This window comes from Amblyomma americanum, chromosome 1, assembly GCF_052857255.1.
Source record: "Amblyomma americanum isolate KBUSLIRL-KWMA chromosome 1, ASM5285725v1, whole genome shotgun sequence".
NCBI classification, from domain to species: Eukaryota; Metazoa; Arthropoda; class Arachnida; order Ixodida; family Ixodidae; genus Amblyomma; species Amblyomma americanum.
The window spans coordinates 407,272,495-407,293,427 of record NC_135497.1 but is presented as its reverse complement, the minus strand read 5'-3'; the positions used below and the strand labels follow the sequence as shown (position 1 = coordinate 407,293,427).

General features: G+C 46.8%; 1 protein-coding gene across 2 annotated transcripts in view; it reads right to left on the bottom strand.

Moving 5' to 3' along the window:
* The window catches only part of LOC144115766 (uncharacterized), a 36,508-nt gene extending 16,359 nt beyond the window's left edge, over positions 1–20,149 (bottom strand). The window contains exons 1-6 of one of the 2 annotated variants that reach the window (XM_077650271.1): positions 20,009–20,149; positions 19,783–19,916; positions 19,298–19,716; positions 15,531–15,618; positions 11,647–11,715; positions 7,465–7,498 (exon numbers count right to left, since the gene is read on the bottom strand). In XM_077650271.1, the coding sequence (XP_077506397.1) occupies positions 7,465–7,498; positions 11,647–11,715; positions 15,531–15,618; positions 19,298–19,716; positions 19,783–19,872 (700 nt within the window). In that variant the 5' untranslated portion in view covers positions 19,873–19,916; positions 20,009–20,149. Of the gene's footprint in view, positions 1–7,464; positions 7,499–11,646; positions 11,716–15,530; positions 15,619–19,297; positions 19,717–19,782; positions 19,927–20,008 lie in introns of both variants that reach the window. The other variant, XM_077650270.1, reaches the window with a different exon arrangement.
* Positions 20,150–20,933: the final 784 nt, after the last annotated feature.

Below are 20,933 nucleotides of genomic sequence, written 5' to 3'. Positions count from 1 at the left end.
ATCAGTGGTCACTACCTGCCCTAAGTAGACTGATTCCATCACCGCTTCCAGCACCTCGCTACCAATTGTGAACTGTTGTTCCCTTGCTAGACTGCTGAACATTACTTTGGTTTTCTGCATGTTAATTTTTAGGCCCATCATTCTGCTCTGCCTGTCTAACTCATTGATCATGCTTTGAACTTCATCTCCTGAGTGACCCAGCTAGGCAATGTCATCAGCGAATCACAGATTATTTAGGTATTCTCCATTAACTCTTACTCCAACTGTTCCCAATTCAGGCCTTGGAATACCTTCTGTAAACAGCCAGTGAATAGTATTGGTGAGATCGTGCCTCCTTGCCTGATGCCCTTCCTTATTGGAATTTTACCGCTGACTTTATGGAGGACTATGGTAGCTGTGCAGTTCCTATATATATCTTCCAGCATTTTGACAAAAGGCTCTTCTACCCCCTGATTACGCAATCCCTGTATGACTACTGATGTTTCCACTGAGTCTAATGCTTTCTCGTAATTTACTTCAAAGAAAGACTGCATTCGCTCGTGCTTCACACCAAATCTGTTTAAAAAACACTAATGAGTAGTGAAGATGGTCACTTGGCTCACAAAGGCGCAGATCCAGCACGTTAACCAAGTTTGTCCAGCCTATACTGTGGAGCCAAACCATTCAGTGAGCCGCGTGCTTTCTCCAAGATGGTATAACGAAAAGTATTTTGATGTTGACTCCTTGGCTGTTGCGCCCATAAGCACAACGAAAGCTAAGAAAGCTCAGTGTCATCGCAATATGCAAACACTCTCAACTCAGGCAAAACCCTTCCCGCTAAAATTCCGTCGCACAAAAACAAGAGGACGAATGCCTGGGAATGCCGTTGGCATCTGCTATGGAGCAAAAAATGCTTTAATACATGACTATGGCGCTTCGACCAATGGCAGGATCAGCTCTCCCAGGGCGTGGTAGGTAAGTGGGAAAGCAGCAAAGTTCAAAGGTCATACTTGCTTTCGATACATTCAAGGGTTTTAGCAGCTGCACGCTTGGTGCGGTTATTCCAGCTGTATTATCACTGGCATGGAGCATGCATCAGCCGCTACTGTTCAGTATAAGTATAGATGTAGAAGAGACTCATGTGCATGACCGTGAGCGAAAGCGACGATGAAGACTAAACCCAGCTGTGCTCGCTGCTATGCAGGAAACTATACAGGAAATCGATGCAGAGCTCAAACTGAACATCGTCACACAATGAAAACCAAGTATCAATAGCAGAGCACAAGCCACCCGGCAGAGCATACAAGATGCAGCAGTTGGACAACAGCACCCCGAAGCCACCAACCAGTGATCAACATCTAAGCAGAATCACCTAACTGCAGTTTCATTTTATTGCAGTAGCATGTGCCAGTGCACTGTCATTATTGTATGCGCCACCGAGCGCAGCCCATTTTTTTTTTCGTTTATTCCCGGAATCATTGTTTAAAGAGATACTGCATTAAATTGCAGGTGCGATTATCCAAAGTTGCAGTCTTTATTTCATGTATTTTTGCACAAATGGTGTTATTTCGTACGCTTTGTGCGTGCACGCCTACCAGGCGGGAGGCGGGGGTGACGTCACATGTCTCATGGCGGCCTGCACCCCGTCGCATCGTGCTGGCATCACTTAAGATGTCGCGCCTGTAAGCTCAGCGTTGGCGGCATGAAAGCGTGAAAGACAGAAAATTACAGCCTGGAAAGTAACAGTGGGAGTAACGATTACAGTAAAACCTCGTTGATACGTTTTATTTTTTAACTGCGGGAAAAACGTATTATCCGGGAAAACGTATGATCCAAACCGCCTGATTTTGAGAAATGTAACTGTAGGATGGGGTAAAAAGACATTTATTGACACCTTCACTTTATAAAAATGTCGATTGGCATTTCTCGGCATAAGAGCTGAACAGATCCCATTCCAGTGTTCACTGAATTCAGTCCGCGTTCGCGCTGTCTTTAGCGCGGAAGGAAATTCGTAACGCATCCGGTCCGTCGACGGCAGTGAAGAAAGTAACCAAAATCTCTTCGTCATTTTTCGGATGCCTCGCCCCTTTGCTTCCAAGTATTGTGGAAAAGCCACCGCGGCGGCTGATTGTCGAAGTGTTTCTGCTTTTTAAGCCGCGTTTCACAGACCCGGCCCGTTCGTATATATGCGCATCGCTGTAGCTCGTAAGAAGCTTCGCCTCCTTTCCCTTATGCACCGCGAAGAAACTTCATACCGCGTCCCCGCAGAAACGGCCGTCGAGAATGCTAGCGCGCCGTTTTTATATTTTGCCCTTGATAATGGTGCTTCACCTCGTGGCATCAAAGTATTGCAGAGAAGCCACCACAACGGGTGACTGCCGCAAAAACCATGTTGCGTGCCCTCTCGTTCGGCCCACTTGTATGTTTGCACATGTGCGGTTGGTCAATAAACGTATTATACGACCGCAGTTTGTCGAAATTTCAAACGCAGTAGCCTGGAAATCGTGTTTTCCGGGAACGTATTAACCGGGAAATAATATAGTGCAACTCTATGGGGCTTTTTTTAATGTCCGCGCTGTTGAGCGTACGAACCGGGAAATCGTATGAACCGGGATCGTATCAATGAGGTTTTACTGTATATCATTCAGATATCGAAATGACTATGGACCAGAGACATGGATAGGAACCCGCCGAGTAAAATGAGCCTTGAGGATGACATATCGCTCAGTCGGGCGCCGCGAAGTGGTAGCTGTGATATAATAATCCAGTTTGATATGACCCAGACAAATTTTCTTGAGTTAGGTATTAAAAGATTTCCTTTGCCAAAGGCAATTCAATGTATCACCTTCATGAATTGCTCCAGCTACACAAAAAGAGCAGCCGCAGCGCTGGGATGGGGCGGGGAGGGGGTTTTGAAATAGGACTTGTATATCACGTAAGCAGCGCGAACAGTGGAGTTACTGCACGATGTATAAAAGCAGCCAACTTAATTGCATCGGCACAGCGAAAATATCAACTCGACGCTGAGGCAGCATCCGAATATCGAGCGCTAGCACACCGAACATAGGTCGCCGGTGTGAATCCGTGCCGCGAGCTAGGCTCCAACTAGTAAGTTTATGCTGTACAAAACGCTTAATCGTATGACACCATCTGGAACATTCTGCGGCAAATGGTTGGCCCACAAATTTTACATGAACATCGGGACTGAGTGTCCAGACTGACTCCTGCCAGACAGTAATATATATATTGGATCGACATAGTTTAGTCTCGAGTTGGGGTGCTAGGGTATCACGTTGCTACCTGTTATTTTATTCCATTACGTAACCACCTCGGTTACCATGGCAACCACTGGGTTAACATTTGTGTTTATCGATGACACCTGAAACGCTAAAAGTAGAGCTTAACGCTCTAAAAGTATCCAGCATACAGTTTTTGTGAATGGAGCACTGTTACTACGCTGCCAGACTTGCGTGCCTAACTACCACAAACGGGGTCCGGTGCGTGATGCTCGTGGCACTGGCCTTTTAGTAAACTGCCAACGTTGTTACTTTCTGAAGGTCTCCGATATGAGCAAAGAACCTCTCCGCTCATTTTTTCTTATAATGGCGCATGCTCGCATGAAAACAGTATAACACGATATATTTTTTTTCTGCCCATTCAAGCATGCATATATATTGCCTGCTGGCAGTTTGTTTGGTGAATTTGCTGCTAATTCGGAATAAGGAAGCTAGAGCATTTATAATGTACATTTCTGTTCCGCCTGTCATCCGAGATGATTTTTCATCAAAGGTTGAATCAGCGAAACACTGGAACCAGTGAAAATATTTGGAAATTGTCTCTTGACAAGAAAAATACACCTGTAACAAATGCTGCATGTTTTAGCCTTCATATTCTCTGTAATTATGTGCACTAATATGTGCTAAAGAGTCACAGTTTTTCAGTAAACAGTGCTATATATAAGTTACCTGTAATTTTCTTCTAGTTTGGGTCCCTTTTTCGCTAAAGCACGGCAGTCATGCTTTCGGTTTGTACTTTCTAGGGAATATTACTGCCTTGTATTGCGAGGTGGCGCACAGCTGAACTGGAAGACGGTGATGTAGCGCTTTCGCACTTGCGCTATAGCTTATCAACCGCCATTACCGTGGTATTGAGGACAACAACAACTGCTTCCTCCTGCCTCGCTCCAGGTCTTCAAGAATGTCTCCCTCACAAGTATACTTCACATTATATATGGCAAAGCGTCAGGTTTGAGGCACTGTTGTTTCAGTGGGATGAGGATTCGCAACAGAGAAAGATTTATGTTGCAGTCGCTGTCGATTAAATTGCTGCGATAAAAATTCGAACCTAGAAGGTTTGTCGCGGAGGTTCGCCTGCGCCACATGGAACCATTCTTCAGAGCTTAGCATCCTTTGGGAAAGCATGACATTGCGTGTCTCTTCCCCCACTGCACTACTGTTACAACCTTTAGCGGAATAATACTTCAGCACCCCGAACCTTCAGTGGCCTGCGCAGCAGCGTGAATCAAATTCGAGTTCAAACGACTCCGGACACAAGCGGTGGCACTCGCAGCGCATCTCCTACGCAGCGCGTAGCATCCACGCAGCTGCAGCAGGTGCATGCTGCGACATAAGCGGCCAAGCCGGCCGGGCGCAGAGGCATGGAGACATGTGAAGTCACAGCTTCCCAGGGCGCCACCGCCAGATGCACCAGTTTAAGGAAAAAATGAGGGGAAAAAGTGCTTTCCCCTGGCTTCGTGCAAAAAAACGATGAGGTTTCAGTCGACTTAGGAACGCCAGCTTTCATTCGAATACAAGCCGCCGCGGTGGCTCAGTGGTTATGGCGCTCGTCTGCTGACCCAAAGGACGCGTGTTCGACCCCGGCCGCGGCGGTCGAATTTCGATGGAGGCGAAATTCTAGAGGCCCGTGTACTGTGCGATGTCAGTGCACATTAAAGAACCCCAGGTGGTCGAAATTCCCGGAGCCCTTCACTACGGCGTCCCTCATAGCCTGAGTCACTTTGGGACGTTAAACCCCTATAAACCAAACCATCATTCGAATACAAAATTAAGACCGCCTGAAATTTTATGCAGTATCCCTTTAAGAATGCACCTCATGTTATTAGTGAGCTAGCACTAGATGGGTCATAAGTGAAAAAGACATGTCCAGGTGAAGCCTCCACCTGCCAGCTGTGGCCGGCAGTATTTAGGGGGATTTCCCTTCTCCACCTGCCAAAAGAGAAAAGGAAATCCAGCTCTCCACTTGTAGGCAAGAGGATAGACAGAATGTCTGAGACAGACTGAACCAAGAACGACTGAGTAAGAAACTGAAGAAGACAGTAAAGCTCAGCCCTAATACTATGATGCAATAGCGTTAATATGTTAATACCCCTACATGTGGAAATGGTAACTTGATTTTAGATTCACAGATCGCTGCAAGTCATCCTACCAGTCCTGGTGCAATGGTGTAGCGGTTAAACGCTGGGCTACTGTGTCAGCAGTGGTATGAGCATTCTTAGCGATCAGTGAATGTGAAGTCAAGAATTATAAACGATCTGCCACTGCCCTGCGATGGCAGGTACTGCCCCCGGTGGGGCTTGTGCGATTCAGGTTGCTCTTCCCGGGCAACCTCTCGTGAACAATCATTATTTGTCACAGTGGTCACTTTGCTGTGACAAATAATGCCACCCCGCCAACCCGTCAAGTGGGAACTTTGCTCACAATCCAGTGGGCAGGTTGTGATGGCTGCACAAGGCCACATGACCTACCTAGGTCGCCAGAGCGGCCAGTTGCTCCGGATGCTCTGGCTGCGAGGCTTCAAACAGTCGCCGATGCAGACACCAGACAATTTTTCCGACATTGGAATATTAATGCTCTCGTGTTAAAATGAAAATTACTCACAATGGGTGAGCAAAATTAAATGCATCTGACACAGGCAGCTGAAATTGCCGAGGAGAAGCAATGACGTGCGGCCCTACACTCCAGCTTATCGACCTAAACAAGGACGTAAATGCTAGCGCACCTAAGCCATGTTTAGCTAAACCTGGTAAATGGGGGCCATTTTTGTTTTTGAAACCAAGGTGAGAGTAAAAAGATCCCTTTTCCGCTGCCCCTCAAGAGAGCTACAGCAACCTTCACCACACAACTCGTAAGACGCTGGCAGAAGCCGCCTTTTAGAAGACCCTAGAGCCATGGAGCACTCGCTGATAAGAGAACGCCCTGAGTGAAGCAGGGAAAGAAAAGGAGGGAGAACGGGCATAGGAATGGGCTGCACGAAACAGAATCAACGCTGACAAGGTAGTGACGGCATGAAAGAAAGGGCTCTGAAATACCTTCCGAGGAGAGCACATCAACTCACTCAATCATTGTATTGTTTTGTCATGAGTACCAGAGCCGAATAATACACTTCTGCACACAGAAGAGTACCCACAATCACGCCCGAAAGTTGGCAAGCCCTTTCCGAATGCTTTTTCATGCTCGCACCCTCCTCCATTGCACCGCTCCAATGTATAGCTGTTCAGAGATGGCTATTGATTAGTCTTCCAGACATCACGCAGCTACCATGGATGTGACCAACAAGTGGCATAGCTCCAGCGAATCACGAAGCTGCACCTCCGGCTATGGGGTCGGTGGAGGAGCTCTGACCTTTCAGTGTGCACAAGGTGACAAGAGGCGAGGAAAAGGTGCGAAGACACTGAAATTCAAATTTTGACAACAGATAACAAAGCTTCCACACAGCACATCAAAAAAATTTTTCCTGGAGGACATTCATGAAGCAGCATCTTTTAACATCACAGGCACACGTAAACTTTCTTAGAACCCGTTTCAAAGCCCCTTTAAGATGTCAAAAGGCTTTGCTTCGCCCAATGGTGCCACATGTATTTTCGTACCTCACAAATATGAACAAATTCATTGCTTCCGTGTATTTTACCAATCTCATTTCCTTTTTTTCCCCAAGTGTTTGGCTGTATTGGTTTGTAATTTATAATCAACTTGTTTATTTTGCGAGAACTGTAACTTCCTCATCCTGTTACATTTCATTGCAACGTCGTACTTGTGTAAACAAGTTAACGCTGGTGCCGCTAACCCCCAGAGAAACGTGGCTACCTGGAACAGTTTGTACCTATTTAGCACGGAAGAAAGCAGCAGCAGAAGGAACGTGCAAAAAGATCAGTGACGATTTTTATAAGTGAATTTGTGTTCCTGAAGAGCAATCTCTATTCCCACACAAGCAATGGCACCAATTTTTCTGCAGTGGTCGCATGATAGGTTTGTGCTCTTCACAATGATGCACACATGTGTGCTCTGCTATACTGGACGAATAATCCGTTGTGCTCCAGCAATCTCCTTGTGTCGTTTTTTTTGCATGTGCATTCTTTGTCGCACTACTTTTTGCTCACGCAATCGGTCATTGCAAAAGACTACACAAAGCAGAAGGAGATGGAACGCAGCACCTTAACAGTCATTTCAGAAAACGACATGCACTCACCAGCTTTTGGCGTGGTGTCATCAGCACATGTCACCTGCAATAAAAAAATGCACAGACATCAAAGCTACACTAACGAATGCAGGGCACCCCTTTTCTGCTCACCCACAACGGTGGCGAGAGCATGAATGCAGAGCCTATAGTGCATCCCATGACTAACTTGCAGCACTACCAAAGGCAGAGACCTCCTCACCCAATCAAGAGGGTGCATTAAATGTGTTCTTGCGTGCTTAGCAGTCTGTGTGTCGTCTGCTTGCAGTGTACACAGATATGGTTAGGAGTATAAATCGACGCTATGTACCGTATTTACTCGCATAATGCTCGCACTCGCGTAATGCTCGCACCCCCCACATTGGCTATCAAAAATAGGAAAATTTTTTTTTCCCCGCATAATTATCGCACCCCCAAAATTACTGCCGCGAGCCGTCTGCTTGTCATAGCGATCGCCATCTATTGACTGCGGCCACAACTAACTGCCATGGTTGGGCGCGCGTGCTACTAGGCGGCGGTACTGTGCTATCATCCGCTGCCACCACCGCTACCGCTCATCCACTCACCACCGCTACGCCATTTTGCGAAGGTGTCTCCAGCTCTCCGGTGTCTCGTAGGCCTCGTTTGCCTTGTTTGCGTGTTGCACCGTGCTCTTTGTGCCGCTTCGCCATGGGACGCTTCGCAAGCTACACAGCTGCTTTTAAGCTAAAAGCTATTGAGTATGCGTTGGAACATGGCAACCGCGCCGCCAGCAGACACTTCGGCATCAACGAGTTTTGCGTCCGGTATTGGAGACGGCAGCACGACGAACTCAAGACGACTGGTAAGACGCGCCGGGCCTTCCGTGGACCGAAGACTGGGAAATTTCCTGCCGTCGAAGCCTCTTTACTGGAATATATCAAGGCTCGAGGAGCAGATGGGTGTGCTGTGTCGATTGATTTGATACGGGACCAGGCGCTCGTAATCGCAAGAAAGGAGGGCATTCCGGTGCAAGACTTCCGCACTAGTAACGGGTGGGCCACACGATTTATGCGGCGCAATGGACTCTCGCTCAGGAGGCAAACGACGCTTTGCCAGCGCCTGCCCGCAGCCTATGAAGAGAAAATAGTGGACTTCCATCGATTCATTATCAGGATCCGGCAGTAGAAAAACTTCTTGCTCTCCCAGATAGGGAACGCGGACCAAACTCCGCTGAATTTCAATATGCCCAGCAGCAGGACAGTCGAACAGACAAGTGCCCGGACTGTGCACGTCAGGACTACAGGTGCCGAAAAACAGAGGTGCACGGTCATGCTAGGCATGACGGCGGACGGGCGGAAGCTCCCACCGTACGTCAATTTCAAGCGGAAGACCCTCCCGAAAGGAAAGCTCCCCCCGGTATACACGTGCACGTCCAAGAAAAGGGGTGGATGACCTTATGGTGGACTGGGTGAAGACTGTGTGGGGGCGGCGACCGGGAGCGCTTCTTTTTCCGTCGCTCCTCGTGCTTGATAGCTTTCGGGGCCATCTTCAAGAGTCGGTTCGGGCGAAGTTCAAGGAACTGCGCACGGACCTGGCTGTTATACCCGGCGGCCTCACACCAATGCTACAGCCTCTTGACGTATCTTTGAACAAGCCATTTAATGATAACGTCCGGAGGCTGTACGCAGAATGGATCGCCGAAGGTGAACATGCTCCGACGCCGGGCGGCAAGATCAAAAGACCGTCCGTGGAGCTGCTGTGCAGCTGGGTATCAGAGGCATGGGGGATGATTGATGTAAACATGGTGGCCAGAAGCTTCAAGAAAACAGGAATTTCGAATGCCCTGGATGCGACCAAGGACCACCTAGTGTGGGACAACGAAGAAGCATCGGAAGATGAAGAAACCATCGATTCCAGTGTCGGCACGGACTCTGATGAAGAGTAGGATTGCCTGCAGGACGTACGCAACGCGAGTAGTGACGGGGAGGTTGCGCGTGGCAAATAAAGTGCTTTAGCAGCTTGAGCTTACGTTCACCCTGTACTTTCATAAAGAAGGTAAGTTATGCTTGAAAGTAATGTTTTTGTTATATTTACAATTGCGGACCTGACAATCCTGATCTTGCACCCATTCATCTTTGCATTTAACACTCCGAAACATTTGCTTGAAAATTTTCCCCGCATAATTATTGCACCACCAAACTTCGCGTTGATTTTCAGGGAAAAAAAGTGCGAGGATTATGCGAGTAAATACGGTATGTACCATAAGCGTAAGCACGCTTACATCACCTAACGACAAGCATTTTGCAGGGCGTTATGCCATTTGTCACATTTGCACTTTTAATTCAGTGTATGCAAACGCAGACTCAACAATAAGTCCAGCCAAGTGGTGCCATCTGGTTCTTAAAACACGAACCATTTTTGTTAACGCACTTCTTTACAGGATTACAAACGGCACAATTGTCACTCTAAAAAATAAAAGCCAATTCATCGCTCATACGTTTTGTGACTGGAGTGAGATGAGATGAAGAGAAAGCTTGGTGCCTCATTTATGGCTAAGGAATGTACAGAGAACTGCAGTAACAATGATGAATTTAGTCTGAGGCAAAGGATCCTGCTTCGAAGGGTATCGCCATTTTGAAAACAATGTTTTAAAGCACGTGAGAGTCGCAAACGTTAAACTCTGAAAAAAGTATATGTGACGTGAGCGTACGTTAAGTCTCAATATGAGAGTGTCTGGCACATGCACACTTAAAGAATGCTATCCCATATGCCCGTATGCTTACCTGCTACTGGTGCTACATTCCGCAGAGTGAGAAAGTTGCCTGTGCACTCATCACAGCTTTGATAGTGCTGCAAGGAACTACTGGCATGCAATATATTTTGTGGTCAGATGGAGCCAGAAAAAAAAATGAGTCGCTCCAAAATAACCCCCAAACTCTGCCCGCATAACATGCACAGCTACTGGTGCATTGCATCTTGCTTGCACCAGATAACAAGAAATTTTGCAATGCAGACACCTGTTGATGACTGCTCTTAATCTTTCATTCCAGAATCGGTGGAATGCATTGTTTTATGTGTTGAGATGCTCATTGCCTCATGTGCTATTCTGGGTTATTACCCAACAAAAAAAAGTTCGCAAATCTACTACTGCAAGAGTGACATGACCATGTGCTACCAAACCCCATTCCATCACAGCTCAAGAAAAAAACTCACTTCTTGTGCGCAATAGCACTTTGCATGCATCTGGTTCTGAATAAAAAATTGAACCAGGCAGTAAAACTAAAGCAAGAAAAAAAGCACACAGGAGCGTATCGCGCTCCTTGCCAAGGCTCTCATGTCATTTAGAAGCCACTCGAAAGAGTGAAGCGATATGATCATGAGGGAACTGGATGATTGACGAAAAGATGCATGATGTTTATATAGAAGATACAGAAACATTGGCTGAAGTTGATTCCTCAATGCCCTGCTGGGCCAGTACCCAAAATGCAAAAATGGGAGCACGCGGTTTGGAAAGAACTGCGAATTTGGAAGCAGGCAGACAAGAAATGTGCAGTGACACCAGTGAGAAGCTGAGAGAGATGCAGAATGCAGGAGGCAGACTGAGGGGAGAGACAATAGAACAGTGAAATTTTAATGCAATGTCTGGAACAAGATTTCAAGGCACGGCAGCAAAGACGGGAGGCAGGACCTGAAATATGGCTTGCTCGAGAGACAATTTAAGTGGTGTACATTCTAGCATGAACAGCAGTACACAGTAGCCATCGTGTTATGCATGTGCTGTTGAAATGCAATTAAATGGGCTTCATAAATTTTATCTTTACCATTTGTTTGTTCATTCATACTGGTTGTTAATTATATACGGCCAATGCCACCAACAGCAAACTATTTAATGCGTCCACAGGCATCGCCACACTAACAGTACATGAAAGATGGTATGATATTGGGTCGGGTTCCCGTTCCTGTTGGAAACAGCTGCGTGCAACACTTGCCCAATTTCACTGCAAAACTAGCATTTGTGGCAACATGCCAAGTGCAGATTCTGTGGTGCAGTTAGGTACTGTGCAGCTGGTGCAGCATACCACCACTGTTTCCTGCATCTGGAAGCCAGTGAGGAAATGCTACCTTTCTTCTTTTTCTGTATAAATCCAGGGAGAGAGCTCGAACAATCAATGGAGCGGAGGCCAAGTGCAAACAACTCACAGGTGCATCGGGACACGGAAAGAAGCGACAAACCTCTGAGTTCTCCTGGCCTTGTGGTGAAGGTGGTGGTGAGGCAGGACTCTGCAAAGCTGGGTGGCAGAACTGCACCAGAGAAAGAAAGAAACAACTTTCTTGCCTGCAAGTGAATGCTAAGCTTAAAGCAGACGTGCATAAACTGCACAAAACAGACTGTCAGTCGTGTGTAAGCATAAAACGAACATCCACCAGCGTTTCAAATGAACCAGCAGCCCACCAAAGGGTAAGTGAGTGCCTGCTCTGTGACGTCCAACAAGAACTCCAAAGCAAAGCTCCAGCGGTGGCATAAAAGTCTCACTACAAGGATGACACAAGCGCTTCTTTCTGGTGCAGAAACACTCACCCCAAAAATTGTTTGGTTTTAGTTATGGGGCTTGACATCAAAAAGAGACTCAGGCTATGAGGGATGTCGTAGGGAGGCCTCCAAACAGTCTCGACCAACTGGGGTTCTTTAATGCGCAGCAACAGGCCTCCAGCATTTCGCCTTCATCGAAATGTGACCACCGTGGCTGGGATTGATGGTGCGTCTTTTAAGATCAGCAGCCAAGCACCATAATTACTGAGCAACAGCGGCAGCTTAGCACAATAAAAAGAAACAGTGCCTTGGTACACCTTATACAAAAACATCTTTCCCACTTTCCTGTTCCTGACAAGTCTGCTACAGTCTTGATAAAGCCACCAAAGCATGCAGGCTATCTGAAAAGTGCTAAATTCGACCAAATAAAAAAAAAACTAAGGTTTTCTTTAAGCAACTCATGCCATCATGCAGACACTCAATTTCTACCCGAGCACAAGGATTCTCACGAGATTTTGAGCCTCTTTCTTATTTAAGAAGATTTCGTGCAAGTTACTGTCTCAAGCGACCGAACCCCATAAAATGCTACAACATTTGTTGACCAGATTTTTGTCATATGCTGTCAAAAGCTACTACATTTGCTATTCCCTTCCTATGAACGCTGCAAGGAACATGGAAAAGCCAAATTATTGAGGAAAATGATGAACTACACCTCATAGAAGACTTCAAATTTTAGTTCAGCATTTCATGGAGCTTCTATTGCATTTCTCGCATGCCAGCAGTACAAGGAGACAGGCAGGACATCCAAAAAATCTGCCCTCTTCACATGGGTGTAGTGTGGTGCCTTTGCCGGTTGCCAAATGGTTTGGTTTGGTTTATGGTGGTTTAATGTCCCAAAGCGACTCAGGCTATGAGGGACGCCGTAGTGAAGGGCTCTGGAAATTTCAACCACCTGCGGTTCTTCAACGTACACAGACATCGCACAGTCCACGGCCTTCTAGAATTTCACCTCCATCGAAATTCGACCACCATGGCCGGGACCAAACCCACGTCTTTTGGGCCACCAGCCGAGTGCCATAACCACTGAGCCACCACAGCGGCCAGGTTGCCAAATGCCTCAGCACAACTGACTAGAACCTACCGTTGCATCTAGAATACTAGAATAGTTAGTCAGGTGCATTTCCTACTATGCACATGGTTACCTTGCTCTTGTGGGTGGTAGGAATGATCAACGGCCTTAAAGCATTCCCATAGAAAACCCACAACCTGAGGTTTACATCAAAGTTGCCAAAAACTTTGTAGCTTTTCGATAATCATTACTCTTTGACAAAGATGTGTTGTGTCATAAGTAACGCAGAATGTTGCCTCAAAACTTTAACCAGGCTTGTGTTAGTACCACGTGCTCATTTTCCTCAATGACCGATAACCACGTGTGCTTAAGGATTTTTTTAGAACAGAAATGGTGCAGTAACTCTCACTTCTCGGCGAACACCTCAACAGCCCCATAAGGGAAGGAAGGAAGGTGGGAGTAACAGAAGAGTAAGGGCTGCCGTAGTGGAGGGCTCTGGAATAATTTGACCACCTGGGGATATTTTATGCACTGACACTGTTCAGCACAATGTTACGTGCACTGCTTTTGCATTTTTTTCACTGCGTGGTTCAAGTGTACACCTACAAAGTGAGCCAGTCATGAGTCTTTCCTTTCCTCAAATCCAGCGGGGAACCTAGATTGCAAATAAGGAATAAGGCTAGCGCCATGAGATAGAAACACGAACGCCGACTAAAAGCTTGTTTCCAACTAGAGATCCTATTTTTCACTCCCGGCATGTTTGAATTGTCCACCGGGAAAGTGAGTCAGTTAAGTGCTTTTCCTTCACTCAAATCCAGTGCAGGATCTATCTAGCCCACTTCTAGCAGCGTGGTTAAGACTGCGAATAAGGCTGGAGCTGGTAACCAGACTGTCTAACTTTCTTCAAGCAAGTGCGCCGTGGCCTGTGCCAAGGATGATTGAAAGGGGCAGTCCACGATGCAGAATCAGGCATGCATCTCTGGTTGTGCACACTGCTTTCTAGTCCCGTCCTGCACTGCACCCGCAAGCAACGCTATTTCAGTCCCGGCCGTGGCAGCCTCATTTCGACCTTCCCATCTTTTTTGGTGCTGCACGCTTGAGGTGTCCACCAAAAAAATTAGCCAGTTTTTGCCTTTTCCTTACTCAAATCCAGGGGAGGATCTCTACTGTTGTGAATAAGGTTAGACTGGGAACTCAATAGTATTATTTGTTTCGTGCAAGCGGGCCCTCGAGACCATGAAGTGCGCAGAGAACACAATCGATCTGAGACTGCTATCTATCATAAGAAGACAGAGTATGCACGTGAGCATAGAGGTGCCCAACAAGACAGTCGCCCGTGAAACGTCGAAAGTGGCCTGCAGCTCCAGGTATCTCGACCACTAATGCAAGTAGGTAAGCTTAGCTCTACTAATTATTTCACCTTTCTTGAAAAACTTCTTGAAATAAGTATGACGCTACTACATCTCTTTCCCCATTTTCCCGCTTACTTTAACGAAGTAAGTTCTACAGAGAAACCTTGTTATTGAGAGAAAGTAAAAAGTGTTAAAATAGTTCGCTATAGCTGAAATTTTTAATATAAAATTTCATCAAAAACACTCCCAACAGCGGTGAAATTTAGTCATTGAACAACCCACAAACCTCGCGATCTTTACTACAGAAACGAAGAGACGTTTTGTCAGGTTTTGGCGGCATTTCGAAGGCGCTCGCGGATCCTAAGGCCGCAAAAAACCCCCCGCACAGCACAAGCGCAGATTGAGCACCGGCTATGGTGGCTTTCTGGCATCACAGCAGTGTCGCGTGGAAAGCGGTATGTCAGAGTGAAAGCTATCGTTTTCACCACTTGTGCGACAGCAGACATGAGTGCAGAGTTGTTACTGCAAGCTTACAACCACTTGCGCTGTTTTTTCCAGGGTGCTAACAATGGATGCCAGAGGTGTGAATGTCTGCTGACTGCAACCCACAATCCGCTGTTGGCAAGGGCGAGATAAAAGTGCAAACCTTGGCACGAACGCTTGCCACATCGCCGCCAGTCACTTTTGCAGTGCGGCGAAGCTGCTGCCTGCATCTGAACGGGCAGTTCATTAAATTATTATTATTTATTGATACCTCACAGGCCCCGAAAAGCATTGAGTGAGGGGGACATCAAGGAAAAGGCATATACCGAAATAATAAACAACAATAACATTACATTGGACACGGTACAATATTCATTTCATGGCCAACCACGTTCGATATATAAAGTAGAAATTTTGTGTGCTTGTCAAAAATATTTACGAGGAAATCAATATTGCCAATAATTAGCAATATTCATGCTCGTTATATCAAGATTTAACTGTATATGTTTCTACTAGGGAATGATGTTTACCCCACCCTGTCTTAGCCCATGTGCATTTTTCTAATAGGATCTGTGCTGAGCGGTGCCATGAGCATCTAGTAATTTATTCATTGTGCATAATGGTGGCCGGTCAGTACTTGCTGCTTTACAAAGGTATAAATTATGGCAGGTAGTGAACTCACGTGCACAGGTGGGGTAGGCTCAGGAGCCACATCCCGTCGAACGGCTGTGGCCTGTGGTTGACTGTGCCTGTGCACCGACCCGAATCGCCTGAAACGACATAGCAGAATGAACCAACTCTTCTTTTGAAAGATATCAGCTCAGAAGACAACACACTTATGTGATCGATGTTCACGAACTAGAGTCAACACAAAGTGCAAGCTTTTCTTGTCGTCGCCATAAACAAAACAAAAACAGAAGACATGTAAAACAAATTCCCAGACTTCATGCCCTGGGCCGAAGAAGTACCAGCGATAGCAGCACTGCCCTCTCCCTTTCTCTGGTGGGCAATGTCCACGTGACTTCGGCAAAGTGGGATCACATGAGAAAAGGTTGAAAGTTGACACAAGCATTGATTTCTTTGAAGTTAGTCCTTCAAAACACTGGGTTCAATTGCAGGAGTGCACGTTGCCCATTCAGTAATTAAACCAGCCATAATTCCACAAAAAATGCGTTCTTTGATTCCGAAATCTGATGAAATGGCGAGGTGTTATCAGGAATGATTGTAGCAAACCACTAGCGATCGGAAATGTCAAGTCCTTCGCATCTGCAAAAAGCTCCGGCCTGCAGCGTGTAGCATGTAGCAGTGGGCCCGTAGAGCGAACAATGGGAGATGGTGAAAACGCGAGAAAAACAACCAACCACACTGCACAGGACCGAAAGCGACAATGCAACACTCAGTGAACCAAGGTTACGAGTGGCTAACTTGCACTATTTCACAAACGGAGCATACATCCATAATGGTGCCATTTCTGCTACCCTTCCCTACAGTTCTTTCTTTGTGAGGGTTTTCTTGTTTTTAGGCATGCGCAAATCATTTGAAATTTTGAAAAACCAAATCAAATATATTCTTTGAATGAATCGAATAATCCAGGTAAATAGTAATCGAAATGAATCTAATCCATTTCCAAGTTTTTGGATAGTTTTCAAATAATTGGCACGAAATTCGAACATCACACAGCAATTTTTTCGACAATTGTTTCAAAAACAAGGCACACTCCAGCATCACACAGCATGCTCCCGCAGTTGGTTTTGTGCATGCTGGAAAGTCAACCAGTGGGAAGAAGGGCTCCGCAACAGCACTCGGTCCATTCGTATGGCGTTCATAATGCTCATACATCAGATCTTTAAGATTCAGCGACCCATATGGGTTCAGCCAGGTTAAGCAAACCTTCCCTTCATGACCAATATTGGGGGCATAAGGTTGAAATTCATCTCTCTCAACAACTCGGAATTTCCACTAGTCTGTTGGCAAGTTGCCTTCAGTAACCAACAGCAATTTTCTTATGCGTACAACATGACCGTCATAGAGTGAACCCTCACTTCGCTATTTGTGTAAGCTCTTGGATATCAGTGTTGAGTCTGCTGACAGCTAGAGCCTTATGTCCATGACTTATTGCGCCACCTATAGCGCTTTGTTGTTCCGCGCGAATATTCCTTTTGTTTAATAATCACTCAAGCAACAAATATACACAGATACATTCAAATTGTATTAGATTCGGTTATATTACTAACCCAATTCATGCAGGATTCTGTTTTTAAACACATTCTTTCCTTAGCTTCTCTATTCCAGTGCAAACTATTGGGAATAAACTAGTCTGAAAGCGGAACCCATCGCAAGTGCATCGTTCCTTAAGGCCTCTCCATGCAGTCTGGTGGGCCATAATACTAGCTCTGTGGTTCCATGCGGCAAGCCTAAACAGACAAATAGTTTATAGATTATGGGGTTTATCATCCCAAAGAGACTCAAGCTATGAGGAACACTGTAGTGGAGGGCTCCGGATATAATTTCAACTGACTGGGGGTTCTCTAACGTGCTCGGACATAACACATTACACTGGTCTCTGGCATTTTGCCTCCATCGAAAGGCAACTGCCACTGACAGAATCGAACCAGTGTTCTTCGCGTCCGCAGCCGAGCTCCATAACCAGTGAGGCACAGTGGCGGCTAATCAGACAAATGTCATTTTCAAAGTGTCATTCCATTATCTCTGGAGTTATTACTGCACTGAATGCACCAGTACCACGGGCTCCTATGTTTGCTATAATGGCTTTTTATCCGGTAACTGAAGAAGACAGATCAAGCGTGGGCCAGGCTACATCTCTGTTATCTTGTGACCCTGCAGCCTCCTCTTCAGGAAGTGCTTGCCACGTCATTTTCGTGCATGCACAGCTGCCTATTTGGCAGCAAGCATGCAACGCTTTTGTTTCTCGGAATTCATGCGAGTGGGAATGTTATGCGAGGACGCTGCTTCGTGCTAGTAGCAAAATGAAGACGGATTCCACGAATGTGGCGCCAAGCGCGAAACCTTGAGAGACTCTCGGCATATGTCGCCATAGGGGCAAGCTTCTCGGCATATAGGTACGGTACTGAAGAGTCATTTTCCTCATAAAATCAGTGAACGGGAAAGTCGTCATTGAGCGTGCATTAAATAGACGTGTTAAAAACGGCCTCGGCAGAGCATTGCCTGGCCTCTATACAGGGTGTTTCACCTAACTAAGCCTTTCCAAAATTAAAAAAAAGTAGGCTTTTTGACTTTGAAGAGCACTTTTTCAGCACAGCATTGTCACCAGTGTAGTACATCAAAATTCAACTAAGACATGCTAACTAGCAGGCTGGACAACTAAAACTGATAGTTCAACTTTTTAACTACAGATCGGCTCATTATTTATTGAGAGGTATGTAGCCCACTATAAGCAATATCCATATCAGTGTTTATAATTTTGAAAATGTGGCTGCCTTTGCTACTATGGCCCAAAAAATTTTGGCTGCATGACGAGAAAATACATGCGCATTCGAGAAGCTTGTAGGCAAAGCAACCCCTCCTATGCATCTAACTTGTCGAAATAGCCAAAATTGTTTGGCCCACAGCATCGAGGGTAACAGTTTTCTGATATGGATATTACTTACAGAGGACTACCCGCCTCTCAATGATTGAGGATCCTAACAGTAATAGCAGTTAACTATTCAATATCATTAACCAGCCTGCTAGTTAGCATGTGTTAGCTATATTCTGATGTACTATGCTGAAAAAAGGTGCTCTTTAACTCCAAAAGCCTATTTTCAAAATTGTGGAAAGTGAAACCCTCTGTATAGAGGCCAGATCTAAGTGATTCAGCCAATGCACGCGTAGTACGATTGTTCGCGGAGGTCGCTGTAGAGCCGGCGAGCGCTATGGGCATTCAAACAGCGAAAGGAACCTTACGAATGCGCCAAGCAGCGTTGCACGCGCCAGCTTCGCGAATAATAAGCGACTGCAGTCTGCGGCGCCTATAGCAGCTGTAGCGACCCTCGTGACTAGCGCGGGATACGTGCCGGAGAAGAGCAGATGGCGCCCACACGCGGTAAGGCTGCTTCGACGCTGGCGTCTACTGAACGGCAGAGCGGCGTCCGGCAGAGGGCAAGGCCCCACACCGTTCTGCGCAGGGTGTGCTGGCGCCACCTCTTCTTCGGCACGCGACGCTCGTCACGCGGACCGCTACACACAAAGAGTGCCCAAGGAAGCCGAGCGCGCGGTCCAGCTTACAAAAATGGCCGATGACGGAACTTCCTCAAAACCCGAGTGCGGCTACCACCATTTATCAGATGTCCTAGAATGGGCTACGCCTTCTCTGCGTAAAGCATTTCATGCTTACATGTGCTATTGACGACGAGATAACTTATTTCCGGGCCTGTCCACTGAAGCACAGCATAAACGATGCTTAGGTCATTACTGAAAAAGACAGCTTGCCTGTTAGGGTTGCAACTCTCGCCGCGCATGTAGTCGGCGCAGATGCAAATCCCCTGGATCGTCACCTTGCAGTGGAATTGAATGCTGATGAGAGGCAGCTGCAGTCCACTCGATTGCCAGCGAGCGTCGAGCCAGTTGTTTCGAAGCCGACCGACGCCAGACACTCCGAATATATGCGCGCGTAGGAGATCGCCTTGCGGTGGAAATGAATGCTGATGGGAGGCAGCTGCGGCCCACCAGATTGCCAGTGAGCGTCTAGGCAGCTGTCTCGGAGCCGACCGACGCCAGACACTCCGAATATATGCGCGCGTAGGAGATCGCCTTGCGGTGGAAATGAATGCTGATGGGACACAGCAGCAGTCCACTCGATTGCCAGCGAGCGTCGAGCCAGTTGTTTCGAAGCCGACCGACGCCATACACTGCGAATATATGCGCGCGAACAGGTCTCAGAACAGCCCAGCCAGCCACTTCGATTCTCGGCTTACCTGGCTGCTGGGACGAGGCCGACCAGACGGCTTGGGCTCCCGCTTCGGGGACCCTGTCCTTTGTCTCCGATCTCGATGGATGCCGGACATAGCCGGAGCTCATGGTATCAGCGGAACAAGGCTGCACAAAATGCCTGCGCGCACCTTAAACAGAAGGCATAATAAGGCATCACGCCACTGTGCAATGCAGGCACCCTCACACTGTGGTGGCGACAAACAGGTTTACCTGACGTCCAGATGAGCAAGCCTTGGATCCAGGACGCCCACAGTTCGCCGAAGAGCGTCCCTGCAACCAGCCACGACGACAAACGTGCTCTGAAAGAATGCCAGCACACGAGATGATCAAAGCCGAGAGCTCGCGACTTTTTTATTTCTTTCTCGGTGCTTCCATTACATGATGATGATAGTCGTTCGCTGAAATCCGGTTGTGTGGCGCCCACATTCGGCGCTGGCCGAAATTAATTCCGTAACTGACCCCTTTGCGCTTGACTTGTTCCTCGTGTGCCGCAGCTGTTTCGACTGCGAAAGAGCAGCAGTTATCAGTGTCATGTTTTGCTTTACGCCGTTGGCAGACGAAACAAGCTACGAAGATGTGTTGTTGTTGGGCTCGTAAAATGGCACATGCCCCCAGGGGGGTTGGCCAGTGGTAGGAAATTCCGGCTAGTTTCGGTTTCAACTACTTGACTGCACCTGGCGACTGGAGATGAACTGATACTTAAAAGTGAATGATTCCTGCCCACGCAGGTAGCGCGCGAAGGCTGCTGCCGTCGCCGTGTGGTCTGAGCGGCCGCTGTATGCGGCTGCTGTTTTTTCGATGGTGGTGGTTCTAATCCGTCACGGGGACGAAGTTTTTTCTGCTGGACACCGGTCATGGCCACGATACCTATGTAGCACCGAACACTAGAATAGTGTTATAAAAATTGTATATAAGTAACAGTAATGTTGCATGTTCCATTTTAATGTTACATTAACATAAACAATTAACACATAACGTGTGTTAAATAGAAAGCGCACTTTAACGCAGTCAACAAACATTGTTTTAATATAGCCTTCAAAATGTCATTATAATGTTAGTCATAACTATAGAACAACATTGCAAATATATTTCCAGCAGTAATTTCCAGAACTTTTCCCACTGTTTTTGCAGTAAA